Source organism: Aquila chrysaetos, chromosome 4 (assembly GCF_900496995.4).
Source record: "Aquila chrysaetos chrysaetos chromosome 4, bAquChr1.4, whole genome shotgun sequence".
Taxonomy (NCBI): Eukaryota; Metazoa; Chordata; class Aves; order Accipitriformes; family Accipitridae; genus Aquila; species Aquila chrysaetos.
The window spans coordinates 68,318,869-68,345,897 of record NC_044007.1 but is presented as its reverse complement, the minus strand read 5'-3'; the positions used below and the strand labels follow the sequence as shown (position 1 = coordinate 68,345,897).

General features: G+C 38.8%; 1 protein-coding gene across 7 annotated transcripts in view; it reads left to right on the top strand.

Moving 5' to 3' along the window:
- GABBR2 (gamma-aminobutyric acid type B receptor subunit 2) overlaps nucleotides 1-27,029 on the top strand; it is a 488,653-nt gene that overhangs the window by 275,128 nt on the left and 186,496 nt on the right. For all 7 annotated transcript variants that reach the window (XM_030011389.1, XM_030011392.1, XM_030011394.1 and 4 more), the window contains one exon: nucleotides 7,897-7,957. In XM_030011389.1, coding sequence (XP_029867249.1) covers nucleotides 7,897-7,957 — 61 coding nt within the window. The remainder of the gene's footprint in view (nucleotides 1-7,896; nucleotides 7,958-27,029) is intronic.

Sequence of the window (27,029 nt, the reverse complement as noted above, 5' to 3'; positions counted from 1 at the left end):
ACTCTGAGATAAAGCTGATTTTCCATTTACCTTTCTGTCTACCAAGAGTTCACATAAGAAGCTACATAAGAATATATGAAGTGTCCCATGAGGTCAGTAGACTGGTTCACCTTGCAGTCCTCTGTTTCTAAAGAAAACAAATGAATAAGCAATCCCCACTCAATGCGAATTTCAGAAGTTCACTACCTGCTGTGCAAAGGAACAACATGAAAAACATCACTGATTTTTCTGGTTTAGACCAATATCATAATAGTTTTGATGAGTGCCTCCTAGTTCCAATATTATGGGATTTGATGAATGCCGCTTTTTCATTCTTCTTTTCCAGCACTGTCATGATTACCAGGAAATTTTTTTCTGGGCACTTCAGTTCCATCAACTTATCTTCCTTCTTCTCCACTTTCTTTCTCCAAAACCCATGTTTTCATGTTTGGGAAACTTACTCGTTTGCGAGTGTATTTTTCAAACATTATTCCTGTGGTGCAGACAGATATTTAATGCTTAGAAGTAAGCATGTTCATTTTTTCCTGCTGGTTTATGCCTGCTCTGTCATAGCTAGAACACAAGTATCAGTTTAGATGAGAATCGTGCTATTGCTTCATTTAGAGAATGTTAGCCAAGACCAGATCTTTAGCTGTGCTTCACACCTGCTCTTTGAGCTGCTCTGCTGCTGCTGCTTTCCAGACACCAGTGTTCAGTTACCCAAATCTTTTCGAAAATGTCTTAAGAGGGAAAACAGGCAGGGAAAAGAAATCCCTTTGGGTCATAAAATATTTCAAATTTAAATCTTCAGTCTTGAAAATTTTGACAGAAACACCTTTTCTGAAAATAGTCTCAAGGCTTGAAAAGCAGCAGTCACTGAGTCTGCTTTGATCAAATGTTCTAGCAACATTTTATCCACAGCAGTCTAAGGATGTAAAATCATGGATTCAGGAGCATTGTTGATTTTATGGAGCATTTTAATTTTTGTTACCCTCTGCCTTCTGCTCTCCTCTCACTGTTCCAAAGGTGACGATTACCTATTTATCCCACAGGCGGTGACAACTTTATTGCTGCCTCCCTAGTATCCTCTCTTGCGCTATGCTTACATCTCCTGTGCTTAGCTCTTTGTCTCCGGCTAATTGAGTGATGTAACTAAGTTGAAACCAAAAGAATTGTGCACAAGCTGCCCTCAGCTGGAAGTTTGCTGTTTTGTTTCAGAAACGAGGTTAGACTTGCGGAGCTAAAAGCTTGCTGGGTTGCTGTCAACTATATCATTTGACAGACTAAATGATAGTCCCTTTCTCTATAAACACTGCTGTCTTAGAGGTGATGTTTGGAGGGTGGAAGAGGTCATGAATTACAGCGTGTAGCTCTTCACCACCTAGAAGTTGCAGAGCCAAGACCCACAGAATGCCAACCTGCTGTTTTGTGCGTGTCAGGGAAGGCATGTCCGTAGCTGAGGAGTCCTGTATGAGTAAATCGAGTGTGTGTAACACGTGAGTAGCGGGCTGTGGGGATTGCATGATAACACAGAAAGGCTTTGAAAGGAGCTGGGACTAACAGAGGATGTCTCACTCCCTCCCTCCTAGCTCTTTCTGCTAGCACCTGTGTCCCTCCAGGACTACTTTGTGCTGGCTCTGGAAAGCAATTGAGAAGCAACATCCCCCCCACTTGCCTAAAAAATACAAAATAAAGCAAAAGAAAAATCACTGAACACATTTTGCTGGTTTAATAGGCCACTACAGCTCACATAGGGGCCTGATGAATGTCGAGTTACCACTAGGTAGGTGTAGGACTGTGCAGCTAGGAGCAATGTGGGGAGGGCAATACCTGCCCTGTGGGTGTTAGCAAGCTCTTAAGATTGCTGTTCTGCGATGCTTCACGCTCCTTGGCTCCTATTTTTATTGGAGTTAGTCCAATAAAGACACTACAGGTTCAGAAGTACACTTTGATTTCAGCAGATGTCACAGAACTTAAAGGGATAATTTTATTTGTATGCTCATTAGTTTTTGACAATAATGTGCTGTGTTTTAAATTACAAATATAACTTCAGTTACCTTAGTTATCCCACTGCTTTTCAGGTATTTCTGCATGCATTTATTTAAATGGTTTACTTTTTATTAAATATCTAACTCAAGAACCCCGAAAGTGACTGAGTTAATTTAGTTTTGGAAAAAATACTGATGGTCACTTTTGGAACTGGTTTGACTGTACAGGCTCAGGCATTTCAGGGAAAGCGACTGGGGATGAACACTGTTATATGGGGAGGTGACTTGCCTATAGGGCAGAGTAGACCAGATTCCTGGACAGTGAAGTGGAACGGTGGCAGAGCCCTGAAATGTACTGGCCCATTGGAAAATGCTCAGGGGGACACGAGTCCTGTAGCATTTAACTGTCTTGCATCCAGCTGCGATGTGTGTGTCAACATACTCATGATCTCTCCTCTGATGAAGGGGTATTTGTGTTATTAATTTAGCTTGAATATATCATTATGGCATTTTAATCAACAATAAGATACCAAGTATAAGCTGAGTATATAATACAAATTTGAATAAATAAAAAACCTCTTTGGTGCCATGTGGGGGAAGACTGTTGGAGAAGGAAGTAAGCATGGTCTAAAGCAGACTTTTTTTTGTAGGTATAGTATTGAAAATCATAGAAATAAATGCTATTTATTTATTTCTCGTTTACTCTCTTTGAGACACTTTGCAGAAGAAAATACACAGTAAATGAAATGATGGTCAAAGTGCTGACCTGGCCCTGACTGAGAGCGCAGTTAAGAATCTTCTGAACTCTGGTTTTATTGACTGATGAGGAAAGCTAAGGACATGAATGAAAAAATGTGTTGGCTGTGGTTTTCAGTGTATGAGGAATGAAAGAATTCTAACTTTGGCTTGGGCCTATGTCCAGAGCTGAATAATACTGTCCGTGATAAAGCAAAGAAACTTCTAATAAATACTAGTGCTCCATAGCTCGAAAAGAGCTTAATGACATGTTCATAATACAGCAAAGATAACTACTTTTTATACACCAGGAAAAAAATACAGTATAATAAACAGCTGCTTCCAAGTGTAGACAAATGACTAACTGCTATAAAGGCAGGGGAAGTCCCATGTGTCTAGAATAAAGCTAATGTTGGCTTTATATTTGTGACTGCCAATGGGTGATTGTTGTGGACTTCTTATTCTGACCACAAATAAAGGACTGATGGCTTAAGGAACATCAATTCAAGAAAAAAGGTGAGGATTGTACATCCAGAGAAGGTAGAGACTGTCCTTTTAGTAATGAGATGATAGTAATGAGATGATAGTTATGCTGTGTAACAAAGTACTTGTGAGTAGGACAAAAATCAATGTTAGGCTTGTAAAATGGAGCACATAGAAGAAGACAGTAAGCAGAAGAAACAGGGAGATGATGTCCTTGTATGTGGCAATTGTGAGACTGACCAGTGAAATGTTTGGTCCAGTTCTGTTTTCATCATTTTTAAAGGACATTAAAGCACTGTACCTTTCTGGAAGAAAAAAAAAAAAAAAAAAAAAGCCAAACAATTACAGGAAAAACAGCTGGACTTAGAGATGTATCTAAAGAAAACCCAACAAAACCAACCAAAACCCTAAAAAACCTACAATATAATCTTCTGTATATCTATTGTCCAAGCCACCTAACTTGCAATGTGCAACTAGTATTGTTTTCCCTTATGGGGTGGTTGTACATTTAGGAAAACTGAGTAAAGTACACTTGTGTAAGCCTGCATTATAAGTTATGCAGCTGCAGTGGATCCCAAATATAGGTTATTGGGATGTTGTTTGCAGCAGTGGCTGTACGTACCAGCAGCAACATCTGGGGGTAGCACGCTGCGCCAGGCTGAGCTCATTCAGCTTCTCTACCACCCTCCGTTCACATCACTGTCTATTGGACTCCAAGTCACATACTTTCTATTTCCTTCCCATCAACTTTTCAAGGATAATTGCTGATGTGAAGATGCCTGTCCACAGCTCAAAGTTGGGCAGATCAGTTATAGAATTGGTATTTATTCTAGCATCACTTTTGCAACTGGTAAAGAAAGAAAAAAAAATCTGTAGATGGTAGATTGAAGAAAATACAACAGGCACTAAGATACCCGTGCGGTTTCTACTGGTCTCCATTGGGATGATCTGTGTGTAATGAAGAGGAAAGCTTTGTTGATTAACTATTTTAATGTATAGTATAATATGTTGTTTGATCTAAGTGCAAGTAATTAATTTGTGCAGTTGATTTAAAAGTTTGTTAAGGACAGAGATCATATTTTACATCTCTTGAAGTAAAATAATTACTTGACTGGGAAATACCATTTGAATCCGACAATCATGTTCTGAAGAAGTTAGTATTAATATTACTTCTATTATTTTCTTTAAAACAGTACTTCTCATCTATTCAATCACTGATCCTTTTGCTAATAAGTATCTTAATATGTCTATGCAGTGTCACCAAAACACAGTGGAAGGTAAAAGAGGGTTTTGTCTGTTGATATATTCGCGTGGATTTCATAAGATCTAGATTTTATGGTGGGTCACACTGTAAGCTGCAGTCTGTACTGGCACATGTGTTGGAATAAGTGGTGAGGTAAAAATAAAAGACAAAATAGTACTAAGATTGGCTTTAGTAATGTCAGAGCTTAATGTGTGTATTAGTATTATCTATTATTCAAACATCTGCTACCTTAAATAAAGAAAAAACACTGTTAGTAATTTATGAATCTCAAGTCTAAAGAAGGTAACTCTCTAGCTAAATCTTATGGTATGTTACCTCAGTGGCAAAGAAAAGACTTGACGTGAGCCATAGAACATCTTCAGATTATAACTCACTTCTCATGCCATAAATCAGCACATCATTTCTACAAAACAAGTTTCTGAAACACTGGTTGTCTTATTTCTTACTAGTATTGCTGTAAGTTTATAAAATTAAATACTGCAGCATTTTATTCTATATTTATATCACTTTTTTTACCCCAAATGTAATTGTCTTATTTTTCATAAAATAGCGGTGAGAGCATAAAGCAATGGGTGACTCTTATTAGTTTCCTTCCTCCTCCTGTTTTAAGAAATGAAGATATTGCTATGTATACAATTTCTCAGTGTTCATGAGGAGGCCTCCTTTCTGCCACCCTGGCAGAACCAAATACTGCAGCAGCAACCCTATGTCCATGTCTGCTAGGGCTACCCAAAGCCCCGGTAAAAATCTAGGAATGTTTTCTCACGTAGCACACAGGAATTTTAGAGTCTTGACGGGTTTAAGGTACTTGAGACGCTGTAGCTACTCGTCACATGTTATTATGAAGCAGCATGTTCCCGAGAAGCAAAGAACCAAACGGTAACTGCAGCTGCGGTTGCAGTTTTCATGCCTGCGTAATAAATATGTACTGTCATCATCATGGATTGCACTAGAGATTCCTGCTTTGAGGCTTCTTGCTGATATGTTTTTTGTTGATTTTACCTTTGAAAACAGATTTATTCGTTAGATTACACATGGAATAAATAGCCAGTTTCAGTTTCTCAAAATAGGGGTTTTTTTCCTGTTAATATCTGTATGTGTAACATACAGACTCTACTCTGTAGTTTGTGAACAATAACCTGGACAATGTCAGACCTCATAAAATAGTATTTGGAAATTGTTATTCCTTATAATAACCCATGTGATTTTTTAGCATTTTCCAGTAATCTTTAATGAAAGTAAACCAGTGATTGAATAATTTTGCAGATAACAAGGACATGTTCACATGAGTTGTTCCATAAATCTTTCATCACCATCATCCATATCTTTATCTACTGCTTAGATCAGTATAAGCCACAAATCTTAGCAAAGGGAATTTGATAAAAACAAATACCTCTAAATATGTAACTCTGTTTATATTTTTTTAATCAAAATTTTTACATTTGTTCAGAACATTAGGACCTGATTTATGTTTTGTGGATAGTTTCAGAACATGTCAGTGAGGATGTATGTATTTATCTCTAGTCAGTAGATGCATATGGTATATGTCTGTCCTACTGAATGATGAAAATGTGGGTGATTTTGCAAGAAGCAATGATAATATTGCAAACCAGTTGCACTCGGAATCTAGACAATATCATGAGCTGCTGTATTATACTATCAATAATAGATAACAATTGTAGATGACTGTCATCATAGATGACAGCAGTGATGCTTGCTGTATGTTTATCTATAAATGGCACTCTAGTAGACTACAACTTACAGTCCTATTAACTTGTAATAAAAGTATAATAGGAGACAGAGTTAGAGGCAGTAAATTCAAATGAAAAAGTAATTTTTCCACACAGTGAAAAATTTAACTACAGAATTCTCTGACACAGGTCACAGAACCAAGAATTTAGCAAGGTTAAGACTAGACTGACCATAGATATATGTCTGCAGCAAGTGATACTTGCATAGCATCTTTACAAGTCTTTCTTTTAGTATTTTCTACTATTTTTTTACTTAAACCAAGTAGCCAAATGCATTATGATTATGTTCAAACAAATGAAGGGATATTAAAAACTACTTCTCCAAACTAGAGGAGATCTGGATGAAGGCTGCTAAGGTGCACACGTAAATCTGCCTGCTAATGTTTTATGTTCTCTCCTGGAGCTGTGTTAGCAGCAACTGGATGAGACTTAGCTCAGCTGGATTTCAGTAGGAGCAGCTCCTGTGTCCTTCTGCAGCTGTTGCCAGAATCTCTCCCATTACCAGTGTTCATTTCTCTTGCTCTCTTTTTGTCACAGACTGGGGCTTTTGGCTTTTAAGGCTTAGCACAAGGTAGCTTACGCTTGTTGAAGGGTGTCGTCTTCTGTTTATCAACGGGAAATGGTGTTTTGTGTCCTGCAGGAAATGTAGAGTGTGCTGTACTACACATTGGTTGTACAGTTCCTGCAGGGAGCTGATTTCAGTAATTCAGATGGTTGCCTTCTGTGCATCCCCTTAGTGACTAGAAAGGGTTATTCAAAAAGGGGCTGGCTTGCACAGAGAAATGTAATGTAGCCTTACGTGCTTATTGTTTGGTTTCTCTTACCCTGATGTCTGCTAAAACAAAGATTAATGGAGAAGATAATAATAAACCAAACTGTGGATGCAGTAAAACAGCAATCTATATAGACAGCACTCAGCACTCCACTGCAAGTTCAAAATATTAAAAATACTTCTTAGCATAAATGAATGAAAACCTCTTCTTTTGTACTCATCTATGAAATAGCTGAAGTAAGGAAGACATTTAGCAAGATCTTTTCTTAATTTAAGTTAGAAAGATGGGATGAAAGATAGGAGTAATTTTCTAGGGAAATGTGAGGAGGTTTCAGCATTATGTGACCATTATTTTGAGGAGTAACAATGTGTAGCGCAACAAAGGGTAGTACTGACTTAAAGGCATTACATTTAAAAAGAATACTAGGATGTGTGTTGCTGTAGTACAAAACCAACCCACAAGAGCTACTGGTATCCATAATCAGGTAGGATAAGTATATAAGATAAAAGTAGGTTATAGAGCCCTTTGGACAACAATATGATAAATGAAATGGAGAACGATTTTCTTGCATGATCTTTGATAGCTCTTACATATCCTTGATAAAAACAGTCAGACAGTGAAGATCAATTGTTTGCACATCTCTCATCACTTGAGATTCAGTAAGTTACTGGCTTTATTGTACCTCTATTTCCATCCCTGAAAAATGGGTGATAACACTGGTCAACTTTCTAAGGCCATTCGAAATTAGTGGAAGAAAGCTTTAAGGAGTTGTTATTATTTTAACCTTGGTTGAATCTGCTATCTTCAAAGTTTAAACTTTGCTTGGGTAATTTTAATAGTGAATGGAAAATAATTGCAGTGCTAATGATGCTATATTATGAGAGATTTATAAAACTTTTAAGGTATTTATTTATTTTATTTAGGGTCAAGTTGTTTTCAGAAATGGAGAGAGGATGGGAACCATCAAATTTACGCAGTTCCAAGGTAGGTTGCAAACGATTTCATTTTCATTATAATTATGTATGCAGTTTCAAACTTGTGTGTGAGTTGCATTTGTTTCACGATGTTTTAAATATGTGCAATTATTCTGAAAAGGAGCTGCTTGGAAGATGCAGCAAAGTACTTAGAAAGTTTTGTTACCTGTTTAAAATACTGTCTTTTGAACCCTGAGTGCTATGAGGTATTTCCAGATATTTCCAAGAATTGTTCTAGAAGAAAATCCACGTGCTTATAGAAACTACTGATCTGTAACAGCCAACAGCTGTTGGAAAAACTCTAGTGGTCAGCTAAGCATCCACTTCTTAATACAGTTGTTTCTGAAAACCAAATCTGAAGAGGAATTTAGAGAGGATTTTTGCTGTTAAGCTCTTTCAAGTTAGTGTTTGTGCTCTCTGAAGACTCACTTTTGACATTCTGCAACTGCTTGCTGAAAGTTGCTTCGGGAGTTGGTCCCGCAGCGTGCAGGGGACACAAACTGCTGACCCCCCACGCTTTGGAGGCAACACGCTCCACGGTGCGGCTCGCCCAGCCTGCTCCATCCTCTCAGCCTGAGCTGCTCCTGCAGGGAACGGGCTCAGCAGCAGAAGCCACAAGTGCAGCCGTGGGAATTTGTCAGGGGTCATTTGCAGTCAGAACAAGGTGCTTGTGTGGGAGAGTTCTCTGCAGAAATGGTGATTCATAGAAGACATGTTGTAGTTCTGTCTACAGCTTATAGAATGCAATTCATGTTTTTGTTCCTACGCTGAGATAAAACCGGGGATGATTGCATTCGGATGGTCTTGTGAGAGTAGTAGTGAGAAAGCTGGCAAATCCTTTTCAGACAATGCATGAGAAAGAAGCTTGCACTCCCTTTGTCTTCAGGAGATCACTTTAAACATAATCCTGCTGACCACATTACAAAGGCTCATCCTTTAAACAGAAGTTGTCTGCTGTATGGGCATTATTATTAATGAACAGCAATGCACTTGAGGGGATCTGTTACTCATTCTAATTTACTGAAGCAATCTTCGGGATTGCTCTTGCCTTCACAACTATAACTGACGCTATTAACTCATGTTCCCTGAAGCATTCTACCCACTAAAACTTTGCAGACGTCATCTCATGATAATATAATTTAGAAATTCTTGCTCAACACCAATCATAAATATTGATTGCTTCCTCTTCTTCCTCCCCCTTCCACCCGCCTTCCCCCCCATTTTTTCATAATAGCAGTGTTTACAGCCACATGAAAGAATCATGAGAAAATATTGTAAGGGGATTTTACAAGAGGTGTTTATTCCCCAGAAGTCTGAAGGAGCCCTTATGCATCATGCCTGAGGCAGCTGTATGTACCCTTCTAGAGCATCTGAGCGAGGAGGAAGGTTGGCACATTCCCTCTGCGCATTAAGGATGCGATTGGGGATCATGGGGAGGTGCAACATGTATCTTCTGAACTAATTTGGAGGAGAAATAGAAGTCTGGGATAGCTGATTTTATATACAGTTTTATTTCCAACCATTCAAATTGAGTTTGTTTATAATGTTTTCAGTTTCACCTTCAGATGCTATTTAACACCAATGGTTTTACCATCACTTGAAGTACTGTTTGGTCAATAAGAACATAGGAGACAGCCGCCCATTTTATAATTCCTTGCAATTACAAAATTACTATTTCAGAACTGATTCAGGCACGTACTCAGGATTTAGATCATCAGCCAAAGTTTTCCAAGTAACCTAAAAATAACTGAGGCATCCTATGGAGAAATGCAGGAGAAGGGCTGGATTATCTCTCATGCAAGCAATAGTCTGTCAACACATCTGAAGTCTGGTCTTAGTTTTGTTTAGTTTCTTACTAATTTTGGAAATTAAAAGAATGTACAAAAATATATGAGAAATTGAAATAAGGAACAGTATAACAACATAGGTGAAAGTAATCTATCTTTTTTTTTTAACTACAAATGCTATTCTAACTATTAATGATTTTTTTTTCTGTTCTTTCATTGATATTGTTTTTACACAAGGCTTTTATATTCAATAGTTGTGGTATAATTGTAGAAATTATTAATTTGTTCAAAAGAATCCTTTATTGGTTAGGAAGCTTTCTGAAACATTCATATTAACTTTTAATAAATCTTGGACTATTGGGGAAGTTCCTAATAATGGAAAGAAGTTAATTAAGTCCAATACCTAAAATGGTAAATGGGCCTTTCCTTTGTTGTTGTAGCTGTTAGGTGCTGTCAAGCTTGAGACAGATATACAATTCATTCAATCAACTTTTTTTTTTTGAATATAATACAAATCATGATGATTTCTAGGGAAAAAAGACCACATCAAGGATGTCTTGTAAATGCTTTTATAAGATCAATTGTAATTATGAGTATAGCATATATTAAATGTATTAGTAGCTTATTATCCAAACATCATAATTGGGAATCATCAGTTTTAGTGTTCTGTACCTCAAGATTCATTTCTTCATCTATGCTGGTGTATAGTTTTTCTAACAATTTGAATGAAAATGCACAGTTATCACAAATAATTCAATGCAGAAGAATAAAACAGGTAAATAGACAATCATGTATCAGAAATAGGATTCCTTGGCCAAAAATGCTGTTCCTCATTTGCCAAGGTAGAAAATCAGCTGGGTAGACTCAGGAGCTTCATTTTCTGTTCTTTGCTGGAAACTTTTGTGTTAATGAGACTATCTGCAAACATTTTGGCTATGGAAAAAGCAGACAGCCATGTCTGCCAGAAGCAAGGGAAGACCAGCCTGTGAGGTTTCAGAGGGTAACTACAGTATGCCTGACATGCTGTGATGAAATTTTGAATAGCTGGTTTAATTTTGAATCTAGATATAGTTTTTCCCAAACTCACACTAGTCATGTCTCTTTTTCAGCTTCTGTGCAGCCTGTTAGTTTTGCAAGTGGTCAGACAGATGGTGCCAGAGATAGCTGTGACCAAACTACTTACTGCTTTATAGATCATGAATACCACCCAGGAATGATTTAGTATGCAGCAGAGGATACAAAGCACATGTAATAGCATTTTCTTCCCCTACCTTACTGGCAAATAAAGAGCTGTCTAGCTGTCAGTCTAGCTCAAATATCCAAGTGATGTTTGAAGCTGGCATCCTTCTGAATGAATGGCAATTTCTCCACAGGTGCAATTAAAGGACTATTCTCATTGTCAAACATGTAGTTGAAGGAGGTGGCCAAAATCTTTTGGCTAGTGAGAGCTGAAAGAGGGGCCTGGCAACTGTTGTGTGCATGTCAAGGAGTGAGGAGAAAAGCAACAAAACTGAGATTGTAGATTGCTGTGATACAGGAGGCTGCAAGAACAGATACATACCTCTACTTCAAAGTGTTTCACTTTGACAGATCTTTTTTTGATTAATCTGACTAGACCCTAAAAGGCACCTTGCTTTCAGTTATATTCCTATTTCTGTCAGGCATTAGAGAAAACCTAAGAGTCTTCTGTGCTGGAATAGGTTAAAAGGGAAAATTAAAGCTGAATTGTAAACAAATACCATTGAAATGTGCATAAATCATGCTTCTTGTAGATAGGAACAGAAGTCTGTGGTGCTGCATAATGAGAAAACTTGAAGAAAGTAGGTGGTCATCTGCTGTGTCTTTCTGGGAGGAATTTAAGAGCTTCAACTCATTTAGCCAGGTAATATGATACTAAATTTGTTAGTGTTGAAGGCTGATCTGGGTACCAAGCAAGAGTGAGAGTGTGGCTTGTCAAGTGTAACAGCATTGGCCTTCGTAGAAAAGGCCTTACTGAATTTCTGCAGTAAAAGCCCCAGATATTCTTCTCTGAGTTTAATCAACAGAAGTAGACAAAGAAATGTCTACTCTACACTCAAGAGTAAGGTACATGAGAACCCAGGGTTGCTTTCCTGTAGCCTCAGTTCATCTACTTAGTTCTGACTTGTTTGCTGTCCACAACTGTTTCAGTGAAGAAGACATTAGCAATTCTCCAGAATCACCTACACATACAATAGCTTGTTCTCCAGGGGCATCAATCCAACCCTAGAAATTTTTCCTTCTATTATTTTAAATACAATCTAGCAGACTCTTAACTACTCTTGGTTCTTGCTTCCATAAGGGTGGATATGAATAATGAGACTAATTGCCTTTGAATATTTTTTTTGTATTTATCATCCGTCCAGTATACACCTCACAGAACCAGTTTGTGGATTTTCGTTCTGCGATGATGTTGAAGGAATACAATCCAATAAACAGGAAATATTTAGTGACAACTCCGAAAACTCAAATTTAAAGTATCTCATGTCATATATATATGGAATCAGTGGTGTCAAATATCCAGAATCAGTGGATTCAGATTTCTCTGCTTCTGCAGCATATTTACAAAGTGAGAATGAAATCTCCTTATAAATATTTTCAGAGATTAAGAAGTACTTTTGAATAGCCAGATATGAATTTAGGGGAAAAGTAAATGAAGAAGTACAGAATTCTGTTGGCTGAGCAGAATTTGAATAGTGAACAATAAATAATTGCTAATGTCATGCAAAGAACAACAAAGATGTAAAACAAACTGCATGCTGCTTATCCTGGGCAGCTGGATTCTTCTGGAAAAGATTATTCAGTCATTAAAGACTATCATTTTGTACACAAAGAAGGGAATTCATTAAGGAGTCAGAAAGCTTACTTCTGACACATCCTAACTGCAGTGCTTGACTGCAATCACAACAACGTGTGTGTTTGGTAGACTTCTTGGTGTACCATATCCACTCCATTTTATCTGCAAATGAGTAGTGTGGTTAGATTGTAGATGTTCATATCTTAGTGACCACTGGGTTTTTTGTGGCTTAGTGATCAGCTCATCCTGTCGATAATAGTCTGTTAAACAGTACCCACAGTGGTTTGTAGCAATTTTCCAGCACACCACACACATGAACCCCGCCGCCCCGGCCCCAAATGTCCTTTTTAACTCCAGGGCAGTTAGTGGTGACTGCATGGAACTTCTAATAGGTCCCTCCCAATTGAAATCCCCCTAAATAATAATTTTCTACATGCTAGCAGATGTTTCAATACCAATTCATCCTGATAGTCTGAACCATGGTATACAAAATCCCACTGGTGCTATCTTGTCTTTTAACTTGTCATTTACAACACTGATTCAACAAATATTTTAGGCATTGCATTTCAGTCACACTACCTCTGCGGAGTACCACTTCCCTCTTTTGTTGGCAATGACATTTTCTTAAGCAATTTGGGATAGTATCATCTATACGAAACTATAAGGTGTCCACAACTAATTTAGAGTCCCATTTAAGGAAAAGAATAACCTCCTAAGATGGAGAGATATACCAAGTAGAGTTCTGAAAGGGTGTGCCTTAAATCTGGAGTCACTGAATATTGTCATTGCTGATTAAGAAGATGAACAAGAATGTGTAATAATCAAATGTACAATGGTCTCTGAGGGAGCCAGCAAGCACAATGGGGACTAGACAAGAATTCAAAAAGATATTAACAAATTGAAGAAGTAAACAGGAAAAACCAGAATGCAGTTTATTTAGGTCAAATGCCTGGTCCTACATTGGGAATAAACTGCTGTACAAATACAAAATGGGGAACAATTCACCAGGCCATAGTTATACATAAAAGGAACTAGGGGTTACAGTGGGTCACAGGCTGAACATGAATAAGCAAAGCCATAAAGAAGTAAAAAAAGAAAAATTCTGTACTGGGATGTATAAATAATAGCATCCTTTTAATCTACCCAGTGCCAAAAGGCTACAGCTAACTACTGTGTCCAGTGCTGATTTAAGGAAAATGTGTAAAGATGGCAGAAGATTAAAAACATACCTCATTACGAAAAGCAAAGGATCAAGGCTGCTTAGAGAAGGGAAGATGGTTGAAATATGTGACAATTGCCACTAAAATGTTTGCTTGTCCTGCCCTCATCACGTGGCTGAGAAGTAAGAAGTTTAAATAGTAGCAGCGGAGATTTGAGCCAAATGTTAGGAAAAACTTTCTAATGAAAAGGGTATTTAAACTCTGAAGGTGCATAAAATTGCTGCCTCTGGAAGTTTTGAAGAACAAGTTAAACAGCCCCCTGAAGTGGTGTAGATGTATCATTGTGCCTTGTGACAAACAAATTACTTTTATTACACCTGGAGGTCCCTGCTAGGCCAGCTGTATTTAATCTTGAGCTATTGCTCCTCTGCAGTGTCTCTTATGTGATTCTAACACTCTGTTTACAAGTACTTATCCACTGCATGCTACTAATACCATTTGTTGCATTTCCTTGAATTGTTTCTAGTAAGAGACATAGGATAAGCATGAAACCCTAGATGGGTGGTTAGGTTATTTGTAAGGAGGAAACATAGATTTAGTTGCTCTTCCAACATCGGTTCTATGTTTTGGTTTTTTCCTTTAAATCCAATGTATTATTTGAATGTAAAATGCTTAAGTAATCTTTGGGGCTTGGATCCCTCATCAAAGTGAGGATCATAACTACTAATAGATTACAGTGTCAGGCCCTCTCACCCTTTGACTTCTGGTCTATCAGTCTTGATTTTTTTCCTATGTTGTACAAGATTTTAGCAGGACAAATAGTGAAAGTCATTATCCAGACATATGTGTAGCCTGGTCATAAATAGAAAGAGGTGAAAATTGCAGTTCTCCCCAGGCAGAAAGTGCATTAAAGCTGGGATTTCCCAAGTATATGATGACTCTTCTAACCATTTATATCAAAATAGGTATTATATGAAAGGGAAGAGCTGCACCTCCCTTCTGCTGATGCATTTTAAAGAAGGAACTCCCCATCAGTTCTTGACAGAAAGGAGCGATTCCTTTCCCCCAAAGACGCACACATAAAAATGCACATTAAAAAAAACCCACTGATAATTGAAAAATCTATCAAGACATACAATTTACCTCCTGACAACCCCAGATAGAAAAGTGAAACTTATCCCTTGTCTGTATACCAAGCAGTGGTATTTGGAGCGCACAGATTTTGGTGTTTCAATGCCTAATGATGTAACACCTGAGAACCTGATTGAATCTGACCATAATTATTTGTATCTCTAGTGCATGAAGAATTGCAGTATTGGGTCAGATAACAAGTTCTGTCCAGCTCAGTATCCGCTTGGTAGCGGACGCTGAGGGAAGGATATGGCATAAGCCGGTTGTGGGTATCTGTATCAGAACAGGCATATATAGAATTGTTTTTTCTCTATTTTACACTCCGAGTTCCCAAAGGCAAGTGTTTTCATGACTTTTTGAGCTGGAGGTTGTTTTTGAACCATCAGGTTTAACATTTGCATGTGGATTTATCTTCTATCAATTTGTCATATGTTTCATGAATCCATTTATATTTTTGGCCTTCAACATATCCAGTGGCAATGAGTTTCACTAAATAATTATGCATGTAACGATTAAAGCCCTTTCATCTGTTTGTTTGTTTGTGTGTTTTAAACCAGCTATCTCACTATTTCATTGGGCATACCCTGCTTCTTGTAATGTGAGAAGCGATGAATAATCATGTCTTACTCACTTTCTCCGTATCATTCATGTTTTACAGATCTCTCTTATCAATGACTCTCTTGTAGAAATGCAAGTCCTTGTCATCTGTTTAGTGTTTTCATCATGTAAAAGCTGCTCTACAATTCTAATAATCCCCTACCTCTCCTGATACTCTTATTCCCTTTTTGCAAGAGCTTAGTGAGAGCCACACATAGCATTGAAACATCCACCTCCATACCTCACACCGCTGAATTACCTTTCTGTGTTATTTTAATTGCTTTCCCAATATTCTGTTCTACCACGTTCATCCTCTCTTTGCCTTTTTGGCCACCAATGAGCACAGCACTGATGTTTTCAAAGAACCAGCCACAGTAAATCCAAGGTCTCATCCTGGGTGTTATTAGTTAATTAGTACCAACTACTGTATATGTATACTTGATGTTATTTGTCTCTCGTATGTTACTCTGAACCTTCCTAGCACTGAATGTCACCTGTGATTTTATTATCAGTATCCTAGGCACCTTTATACCAGTCCTCTGTCAGATGAAAACATAAAGGAGATTATATTTTTATATATGTTTATAGCTGTGTTCCCCTTTTATTGTCAGATTATTTTGGACACATTTCCTGTTCAGTTTCTCTTTTTGTTCCATGCCTACCAGCAGCAGTGTTTTCCCCTGAGCCAGTTATTCCTCTTGTAATTTGTTCTATTGGTATTAGTTACCTGTAGTTGGGGGTTTTGTTTGGTTGGTTTGTTTTTATAAATAAACATGGAATAATGAATTGAGATTCAGGTACCTAAGTTGTGCACATGTACTATCAAACTGGAGAAAAGACAGATAAGAGCTACAGAAATTGTTTGGGGTCTCAGGGCATTACTTATAAAAAAAGATTAATGGAATTAAGCGTGTGGAGTTGCTAGACTTGCCTCATTTGGAACAAGCCGTATTGTGAGGCTATAAATTGCAAGGCCAGGAGGACGCGCTGAAAGGGTACTCTGATACCGCAGCAGCTGGTTGTCACGGCAGCTTATTTTGTTTTACCTGAGCTAGCTTTAAACCGACCAACTGGGGTGCTGCTAGCAGTGTAGCAACAATAACATGGAGCAGACTGTAAGCTGGAAATCTGCCCAGAAGCAAACCAAGCATTTTGGTAGGTAACCTTTCCTTTGGGAACAGCAGAGCTATGGAAGACCACAGCTTTGCAGCCACCGGCGCTCAAGCCAGCTAGTTTAAGGCTAGCTGGGTAGCTCTGTATCGCCCAAAGTTGCAGTAAGCATGACAGAGTCCTTAGGAAGAGTTGGATCCCTTATTTCCCCCCAGGCATGAGAGGCAGGCACCTGTGAGGAGCAGGGGAGACCTATTTATCACTGTGCGTCTGTGCCCGTGTTTTGTAGAGCAGTTCATCCCCTGAGAGAGGCAGTTTGGACTGTGCAAATAATTATTACTGGGACAAGCACACACATTATAGAAATAGCTGTAGTTTTTATAGGATTCCACTTCAGTTCATCCGGCATACTCTGAGGCACAAAGTGTTTCATAGGAACTGGTAAGTCTCTGTCACAAAAGTCTTAGGAGCTGTCTTAAACACCACGGAAAAGGAGTAAGTTTCAAAAATAACAGCAAAGAAAAAAGTTGGAAAGCAACAGAAAACAATTTTGCTATAATTAATCTCTACAAATTTTGAAGTATCCAGCTCCAGAAAGTTAACAGAAATTAGTACCCCATTAAAGAAATGGTGTCTGAGAAGGACCCGAAAGAATTGTGACCTGATCTCCTTCAGAGCTCTCCTACTTTTACTGCAATTTAAAAAATACATATTTTTTTTTTTTTTGCAATCAGTACTCAGAATCCTACCTCTACTAGAGTTAACTTGTTCAGATGTTTCATTTCAGGTGATGTACAGTGCTGTCCCACATTTTCACCACCCAGTCCTCCCCATCTTTTGAAGCGAGGCAGAGTCTCTCCCAAGGGCTGCAGAGCCACTCCAACCTGCTGCTCTCTGCAGAGCTGTGTGCTGGCAAGTCTCTCTCCTCGGCATCTCGGAGAGATGTTTTTTTTCTGGAAGCAGTTGTAATACAGTTTCTACAGGGGGATAAAAAGAGCCAGAGGACTTATGAGAAATCCGTCAGATTCTGGTATATATTATGGGAAAATATTTCATTTGACATAATTAATAGAGAATGCAGCCTATTGCAATGACATTGTCCCTAACCTGTAGTTCAGATATCTCCCCAAGAGATACAAATGCATGAAATAGAACAACTTTAATTCTTGATGAATGGAAAAGAAGAAAATTAAGTTTATCTAGGTCACTAAAAGGATATAGATTTGTTACTTGACATTACAGCATTTGAACAGACAAAATCAGAATATTGTTTAATAGTACACCATGCCAGCATGTAAAGGTTTACGTAGTTGCAGGCCAGAGATACCAAGATAAGGTTATAACATCTGACAGATCTCCAAGTCAATGGAATTTTATAAGAAAGAATATTTGACAAAAATTTCCTTTAAATAGCTACTTCTGGGATGGTAGGCAATCTTATCACAGTGTTATGAGAAAACAAAGATGACAGGCAGACCTATCATTGGTAAGGGAGAAGAACAAGGAACACTTTTTAAAAAGCAGTGAAGATGGGTTTGTTCACTGTGTAGATGACCAAAGGCAGTTGTGAATCGTATGCTGCAGAATTCATACAGGTGTTGGTACTACATCTTCGAGAGCACAGGAACAGTATTAATCCAGATATTAGCTCCTTATTAAGGGTACAAAACCACTAAATTCCTTTTCAAATTTACTAGTCCCCCTTTTTGCATCCTAATCATAGTTTCGTTTTGTTCTGTCATTACAAGTGCTAATTTAATTTCAAGTCATAGCTGATCATGCAGTCACTGTATTGGCACCTTGTTCTCTAAGCTGACATTTTAGTTCTGTAAAAACAATCTGTTTCAATACATCATCACTGGAATCTAGTTCAGAAATTAAAGAATTCTGATTCTGTAAACATGGTGATAGAAAATGAGTACATGTACTTAATAGATTTAGGAGGAGAAAAAATTTTGAATTTTGTTTCTAAATGTCTGACCTTAAGTAACACTCTACAACAGCACAGGTGTCATTTTGTGGCTTGAATCACATTATTTAAAATAACTATATTAAATTTGTTATACTTCTGTGATAAGCATCTCTGTTTATTTTCAAGGAATCTTGCTGACTTGCTTGAACAGGAATTTATCACCCTCCCTTTCAAAAGAAATGAAGTGGGGATGCCAGTTCAGGAAATAGTAGCTTTCCATTTCTTTATTCCAACTGGCAGTATGGACCCTTTGTAGTCACATAAGCTGACTGAGAGCAAGCTCATTTTTCAGAGTTCCCTCTTCCAGACTCTGGGTGTCAAAAAAACCCCAGATATTTAGGACTTAGGCAAAACATCTTTTAAAAGCTTACTATGGACCCTAATGTCCCCTTGCCCCTGGAACAAAAGGACTGAGTCATACTTTTCTTACTCTTGAGTTATTGGTTCAAAAATTGAAACCAAAGGGAGAACATGAGTGTGGACTGTTGAGAAAAATGTCTGCTTACAATTCCATCCATCTTGGTATTTGTTATCTTCAACTGGAGTACATGTATAATTTTTTCCTAAAATGATTATGGAGGACAAGGGATGAATTCTTCATAAGTAAATTATTTCATTAGATTGATGTAGTACAGCTACCTGTAAAGAAGTGATTTCACCACAGGTGATTTAGCAATGATTTAGTTCAAACTACTGCCAGAATGAAAAATGCACTGAATTAATACTGTACGTGTAAGAAACAGGGTCAGGCAGAGGAATAGGGAACTGTCATTTGTACATAAAACTAAGTACTATTTTATATGATCCCTGACTACAGACACAAAGCTGTTTGATACCTCGCTGTGTTCTCACTATATTCCTCCCTGCTTTTTTTAACCTCTATGCCATGGACACATTTTTCCTCCTTGAGCTGCTTTCCGCATATCCAATTCAGAGCTATCCAGGCCGTGCTTGACCTTGACAGACTGGGTACAGTCTTTGCTGGTTAATCCCTTTTGTAGGAGGGTATATGTATAATAATCAATTTCCTTTTCTTTTACCAGATTTGGGACTTGCCTGATCTCACTAGGTGGGCTCAGAAGCCCCACTTGACATGGGAAGCCCTCCCTGTCAGTGGGCCACTGCAAATCATCTTGGGGCTACCGATAAAGGCTAGTTTGAAGGAGGAGAAAAAGAGCAATACCTCACTGAAAGGCTATCCCCTAATGTCCTCCTGCATAGCTGCACACCAGCTTTTGCACTGAGCAGGCTGGATAGCTTTTCCCTGGGAAACATATGTTCCCATCTATCATAAAGCCATGGTGGATCCTTGCCTCGACTAAAAGTATGCTATAGGTCCCACATTAGTCATACAGATTCCCTGTTCTGGCCATTTTAAAAGGTCAGGTTATTTATAAGCCTGGTGAGGCAAATAGCTCCATATTCTGCCCTGAAGTGTGTTAAAATGGAAAGCTGAGTATGTCAGGGGAAATAGATTCCTGTGCTCCTCAGCCTTCATATTGGAAAGAACAAGGTGTCTAACATATACAGAGACCCAAATCCTTGAGCAATCCATTTTACTCTTTCACAAGACTGCTTGTACCAGATATGTTATAGGATGGAGCCACAGAGAGTTCAGTGGATTGCAGGGGTGTTGCACATTCATAAAAGCTGGCAACTCCAGCAGGCTCTTGAATACAAAGCGTGTGCTGCTTGCATTTAGGAGAGAAAATAAGGAGAGGCTCCCTGCGCAGAGCAAGGGGAACTAAGCCTTCCTCTCGTTCTGGCCCTTCGAAAGGTCAGTGCGGAAAGTGTTATAACACAAAGTGATTTTACCCTGACTTTGCTAATGTGACATTTGGAGCATGGTTGTGGCAGTCTAATGTGACAGCAGGCGAACGTTGTGTTGTGTTAGTAAATGGCAGAGGGCCTGATAAGAAGGAGGAAGTTGTTCACATATTTAGTCTGTGCTTCCCCCCTCAAAAGGGAAAGACTATGAAAGCCCCTGAAATGTGAATCACAAAGGTCAGTAAATACATGAAGGGCTTGTTGAATTCAGAGAAGAGAACAAAATTTTTGAAAAATCATTCATGAATTTTCACACCCAGAAAATGTTAAGTTGGATTTAAGGTTGCAGTTGTGCAGGGAAGCTATAGATCATCAAAAGCTTTTTAACTGCTCATATCCAGGTCTGATAAATTCAGCTAACAATCTAGGTGATAACCTGCAGCCAAATGCTAGATTATTGCCTGTGTGCTACAGGTTCATTTTTCAGCACTGTAGGCCTATTTTAATCACTGAAAGCCTCCCAAGACTCAGGCAGCTTTAGGCCAGCTGATGATGTACTGTGATAGCGAAAATCAGTGGTGCACACAACTCAAACTGTGGGCTGGCTCTGGAATTAGTGGGGTTTACAGAAGCATGAGTTCTGGGAAGGACTCTGGGCTCGCAAGTCATAAATACATACACATGTGCCCTATGGATATACAGTGCCCTACTGATGCCATGGACCAGCAGGTAAGTAGAATATTCCATCCCTCCTCTGGGCTTGAGTCGGACTTATGATTCTGTTTCCCTTATTGATTCATATTTTGATAATTTTTTTTAACCAAAGTTCAATTTATTTTTTTTTAGCCCTCTATGATCTGTCTACATGTGTGGAAGAGGCTGACTAAATGTAAGAAATACAAAAGATAAAATATTAGGGGGAAAGACAACTGAGTCATAAGACTTTTATTTCTAAATCACTCAGGCATTTTGAAAATGCTACCCAAAATGGATTCTCCCCAAATGGAGCAAATCTGAAACCTAACTGTTTTGTAAGATGAAGTAGTCAGATAAATGCGTCTCCCTCGGCTTCGTAACTGAAGACTTGAGCGTGAGCATATAAGCAGTTCTCCAAGCTTTTCTCCCCTTAGACATTTGTTGTGATTGACAAAGGAGATCTTGCCAGAATAATGATAATGTTTTCTTGCTCTTTTACTGAATTAAAAAAGCAAAACGATCTAGGTAGGAGCATTGCAAAGTTCTTCAGCTCTGCCTAGTGGAATTTTGTGTTGAGACTTTCTTAGCATGAGATCCTAAAAGGAATAAAAGTTTATCTTAAATGATCTGTCAGGTTCAATTTATTTGCGGTAATTGGCCTGGGGCTCTCCCATTTAGCAAAACCTTGGCTGCTCTTGCATGGGCAGAGAAGTTGGAAGAAAAGACTCTTTTTGCTGCCTACAGATGTACCCATACAAAGCAATTCAGCTAGCATCCCTGGCAGGACTTTGTATCCCATAGGGCCACGGACAGATGTACTGAAAGAATAACTTTGAGCCTTCACAATCTGCATACGTACCTCCTTGTGCGGGGCAGCAGATACTAGCAGAAATGCGCGCAGCCCCTTTCATGACAGATTTGAGGAATTACGTGCGTTCTCCTTCTCTCAAACAGCACTGCCATGGCCTGGCATAGCCAGGAGAAAGGTGCACTCATCCTAGGGGCTGCTGCCAGCTATGGCCTCTTGGCGTGCATTAAAATTATGCTTGTTTGAACCCCAGAATCTGCAGTGCTTTTCCTGAGCTCCAGATAAGTACAAGCTGCAGATGCAAAGGATGGTGGGAGAAGAGATGATTTCTAGGCCCTAGCAGTATCTGTTGCTTTGTGCTTTCACCAGCTCACTAATATATAGACTAAAAGAACAGGTGTAAAAGTGGCTCGGCAGTATCCTTCATTACAGTATAATTGATTTCATGACTGTCTGTAATTTACACTCATTCAAGCAGTATTCATTCCAGGTGGCATTTATATTCTCATCATTTTGGATAACTTTAGGGTGAAATATTATGAAATGCTTTATTTAAGAGTAGGTATATTCCATTTGCTTGCTTTCCTTTCATCTTCTTGGCTTTGCAACTATTATTAAAAACAATCAAAAAAGGGGGAGACGGGAGTAAGGGAGTGAAATGTGACATTTGCATGCCATAAATCAAGCACTCGAAAGTCAGCAATTACAGGATCAAAGGTAAAAGCTCACAAGTATTTTTTTTTTTTCCTTCTATTCTTAAGTATAAAATGACTAATGCTGAAAATCTCTAGCAATTGAAAAGTTACAAGCAGCTGAGGTAAGCTCATTCAAGGTCCGGTTAAACAAACTGGAGTACTCTATGCTGACAGACCCAATTTTAACTAGGCAAAAGATTAGGTCATAGAGTGGCTTTTAGTCTACACCATACTCATCGAAGTTTGGACAGATGAATCCCACCAAGTCGTCTTCTAACTAATAAACAGTGTAGTGCCTATGAAAGGGAGGAATTAACTACAGTAACAATGATGAGCTAAATCAAGCACTGTTCAGTTGCCTGTTCTGTGGGTTTGAAATCTGCAGTCACTTCTCATCTAATAAAGGTTAAATAACCAAGTTCAGACACTTACTACTTACTGGCTTTCGATCTCACAAAAATACTTTGGTGCTGCTGAAGAGTAAATCAAACAAAATTAAATCTGTACATTTGAGAACTCAGCATCCTTGCTGACAAAGCCCAAACTATATTTTTTAGTAATGCTAATTAAAATTAAATTAAGATTAAATTCATTTTGGATTCCCTCCCAGCACAGTAATTTGGAGAACAAAGCAAATCTGAAGACTAGTTCCTCAGGGCAGGGCTGGTGGGGATATCACCCTGAATGACTTATTCCAGCAGGACAAAGGGAAAAAGGAGACTTTAACATCCTAACTTATACTGCTTGGGTGCATAATTTTCTTGTACATGCAAATTGTGGCAAACTCCAAACCGTTACACCATCTACAAACCAGGAAGCTTTCAGCGAGATAGTTAATGCAAGGCTCTGTTGCACTTCTTACCCTCTCCATGGTGAACTCTGTATGGGAAGATCCATCCACAGGCAAAAAGGACTTTTGTTGAGGTCAGGCTTCAGCCTTTAGACTGACTTTAAAGGTGGTTGGGAACAAGAATTTATTTTGAAAAAATTGAGCAGATTAGTTTTGTAATAGATAATGGTGTGAGAAATTATTTTGAATGTGTATTTATGATGCCAAAGCTCCATTGTACCTGAACAGGGTAGTTGGGTTAGGGTCTCAACAGCCTGTGAAATGGTGAGCCTTTCTTGTGTGTGGTAGCTTATGTGTCTTCAGCACAAGACTGTCTTGCCTGAGCAGTCTTGTGGGATATATTATCTCAGGAGGATGAGTTCAGTGCTGGAATGAACTTTAAGAGCACAGAAATCGTTAGTGTTATACCTGGGTTTTGGAGACCTTGTGGACTCCCTGAAGCACCTCTCTGATCGCTTGTTGTCTCAGACTTGCTGGGCAGCTGTGGTTGACTTTGTCTCCTTGTGGTGCCAGCTGTTCAGTGCAGTAAGCCAGTTTGGTGTCTAGTGGCGTGAGTACAGACGGAGCTAACGCCTGTGTCTCTCTCTTATCAAATTTGTTATCAGCACAGACTATGTTGACCATCACAACTCTGCAGCAAAAAAATAATTATGCTGTGTTTGGCTATAAATATATAATTTTAAAACTTTCTTTTCAGCAATATTATTTATCTTTTAAAAATATTTGTTAAAATTTACTAAATTTTGCTAAAGGTAGTAATCCTATTTAATACCTGGAAAAGAGATCAAAATATCTTAAAATTTATGTTTTGCACTTTTTGATTTTGCTTGGCAATCAAATGAGTTGCAAGGTTAATTTATTTTTAGTAAGAAAATAATAAAAAAATCATTTATACAGTAATGAGAACTATAAGTTGATTTCATTAATTCACAATTTATTTCCACCAAAAATGAAATTCTCAAGAAAAAATTTAATTTGATTTGGAGATAGTCCTTTTAAAACTGGCTTTAAAACTCTTTCTTTTATTTGTGATTGCTACAAAAGCTATAGTAATATAATTTTAGAAAAATATCGTCTGAGCTGGCATGCTATTAGCAAAAATTAGTTGTGATAATTCTGTACAACTTGATCTTCAAGAGGCTTGTTTTCTTTCCGATATAGAACTAAATTAGTCATACACAGATTCCTCTAAGAAAATGTCTTATGCAAGAAGCAGAGAAATTCAAGATTCTTCAAATGGATTTTTCACCAAATTATGTGTATAGTGCTCTCTTGATTATTAAATTACACTCTGTGCTAGGTCAAGGTATAGAATAAATGATTATCATTTGTTTTAAATGAATGGGAATTAGATAATTAAGAAGCATATTATTGGGTTTCAGATAGCAGGTAATTTTGTGTTTAAGCTCAATGAAAGGTTTGGATGGGGTGTAAAGAAGGAGGCTTTTATTAAGAAAATAGGAGCAGGAAATTGGACCACTTCAGAACAGACTTACTCAATTTCTCTTACTAAAATCAGTGGGCAGGTTTTCACAAAAAGAGTATTAACTGTTGAAGGTAACAGACAATGTACAAGCTAGATCATAAAAGATGGATTTAGTTTTTGCATTCACTTGAATGCAGTTATCTTTCAGCAGTATGTAGGTTTTACAGCATTTCCTGTAAAAACCTTCTAAGGTATGGAAAGCCCCACTGAAGGAAATAGAAACAGTACATCTGAGATCATCATGCCCCGTGTTAAAAAAATCATAATGATGTTATACATTATCAAAAATGCAGTATCAGTTTATGTTTTCTGTCTGTTTGTTCATTACTTCGTTTTTATAGGCAAAATCAGGAAACTCAGTAGGACAGATTTCTAAACAAAAGTCACAAACTGCGTAGGTACACTGCTCTGGTTGGTGAATTGCTGCTTTTGAACTGGACCTGCTTGAATGAGACCTGTAACTCTTTGAACCTTTTCTGGAAAACTTCAAGGTGGTGGTGATATGCACCAAAACAGCTGATCAGTTTTGAGGAACTTAGACTCTCCCCAAATATGAGGAGATTAAGGACTTAATGATAGGTGGAAAGGCCTGTAAATAATATTTCTTTTGGGGGTATACAAGGATTAGGGCTCTACATGGCTGTTTCTCAGGGCTCTGGTCTCTCCAAGATCAGCTGCTATAACTTTTGGTAATGAAGCGTGGCGAGGCAGTGTCCTTGTCTTCCCACCACGCGTGCCTTCTGGTCACTGGGCTCAGCGCGGTTGCCCAACCTGGCCACCGAGCTGTGTGTGTCCTGCAGCTGGATGTTTGTTAGCCTGCTCTCTGGTCTCTCTCTGGCCTCTGTCAGTCCTCCTGGTCTTGCAAAATATTTTTCAGCCCTATAACCCTCCTGAAATTTAAAAACAAACCGTGACAAATGATGAAGTTTTGGCACAGGTTAAGTTTTTTGTTGGCTTTATCGGGGCAGTTGAGGTATATAGCCATATAAACATGAGATTTTTGGTATTGGGAAGGGGGTGGGGGGTGTCAAAGCCGTGAAGGCATTCAGTATTTTGAGGGCAGGTGCATGAACTGAAAGGACTGTGTTGTTAATGGCTAGTCCAGAAGGGTCCATAAAATTATCATGGTAGTTCCACCATCCCTCACACACACACACACACAAGAAATACCAGAAAACCCATGGTGTGCTATCTTTGAATAAAGCAGCAGCTTCAAAATCTGCCAGAATGGCTGGGGACACGCTACACAGGAAAGAACGAACTCAAGTGATGCAGCAGGTTGACAAGGTCTCAATACCGGTTGCATAAGTGAGAATCGCTTTCACCCTAGTTGCATGGATTGCAACACTGTTATCCCCTACAGCTCAGGTACGAAAAGATCTGCAGAAATAGTCTATCTCCTGGAATAGGCTATGGAAGTTACAGAATATTTTCCATTTAAGTAAGAAACTTCCACTTCTAGGAATATATCCGCTGTTGCGCGCCAGAAATTATTCAGCAGAGCAAGGCGAAGCAAGCTACAGTTCAGCGTCGGTGCCGTGCGTGGGACACAGGGGCACTGCCGAACAGCAGTGCTCTCCCGTGAATGGCGTGACTGAAAAGGAGCCAGCCACTCCACTTGCAGCAAGGCCAGAGCAGAGGAGGATGCCACACGAGCACTCTTCTGTTCGGCAGCTCTGTTTTCCCCCGTTTACACATGCTGCTGATGCAATGAGGAGTAACGTGGTCTAGTTGAGTGAAAAAGTGATTTAAGCAGGGTGGGCTTTTGGCACAGGGAAACCCTGTCTTAGCACGCGTTGTGGCATGCGACACGTGCCATAAATCCTTGCCCCTTTGTTGTCCCTTCTCTTTCCTGGTCCTGGTCTGACCCGGACCAAGACCAGGACATCTCTGTTCCTCTGAGAAAGTCAGGAGGTGCTAGATGCTGAGATGGTAACACTGTGGAGGTGAGGAGGGCATCAGGAATAAAGAAAGGACTGTAGCTGGAATTTGGGGGCCCCAGGTTTCCAAATATGCAAGTGAGGATCCAGGCACTGGTCTCACACAAGAAGTGTGACTGCTTCTCTAGGTTATGTTTCATATGTTTCTGACCTTTATAGTCTTACATCCCATTGTTCTTGCTTTAATCAAAGTTGCACAAATCTCTTGGGTTTGGATTTAAGGTAGACTTTTCTGCACCTACCCCAAACACAGGAAAGTGAGACAATG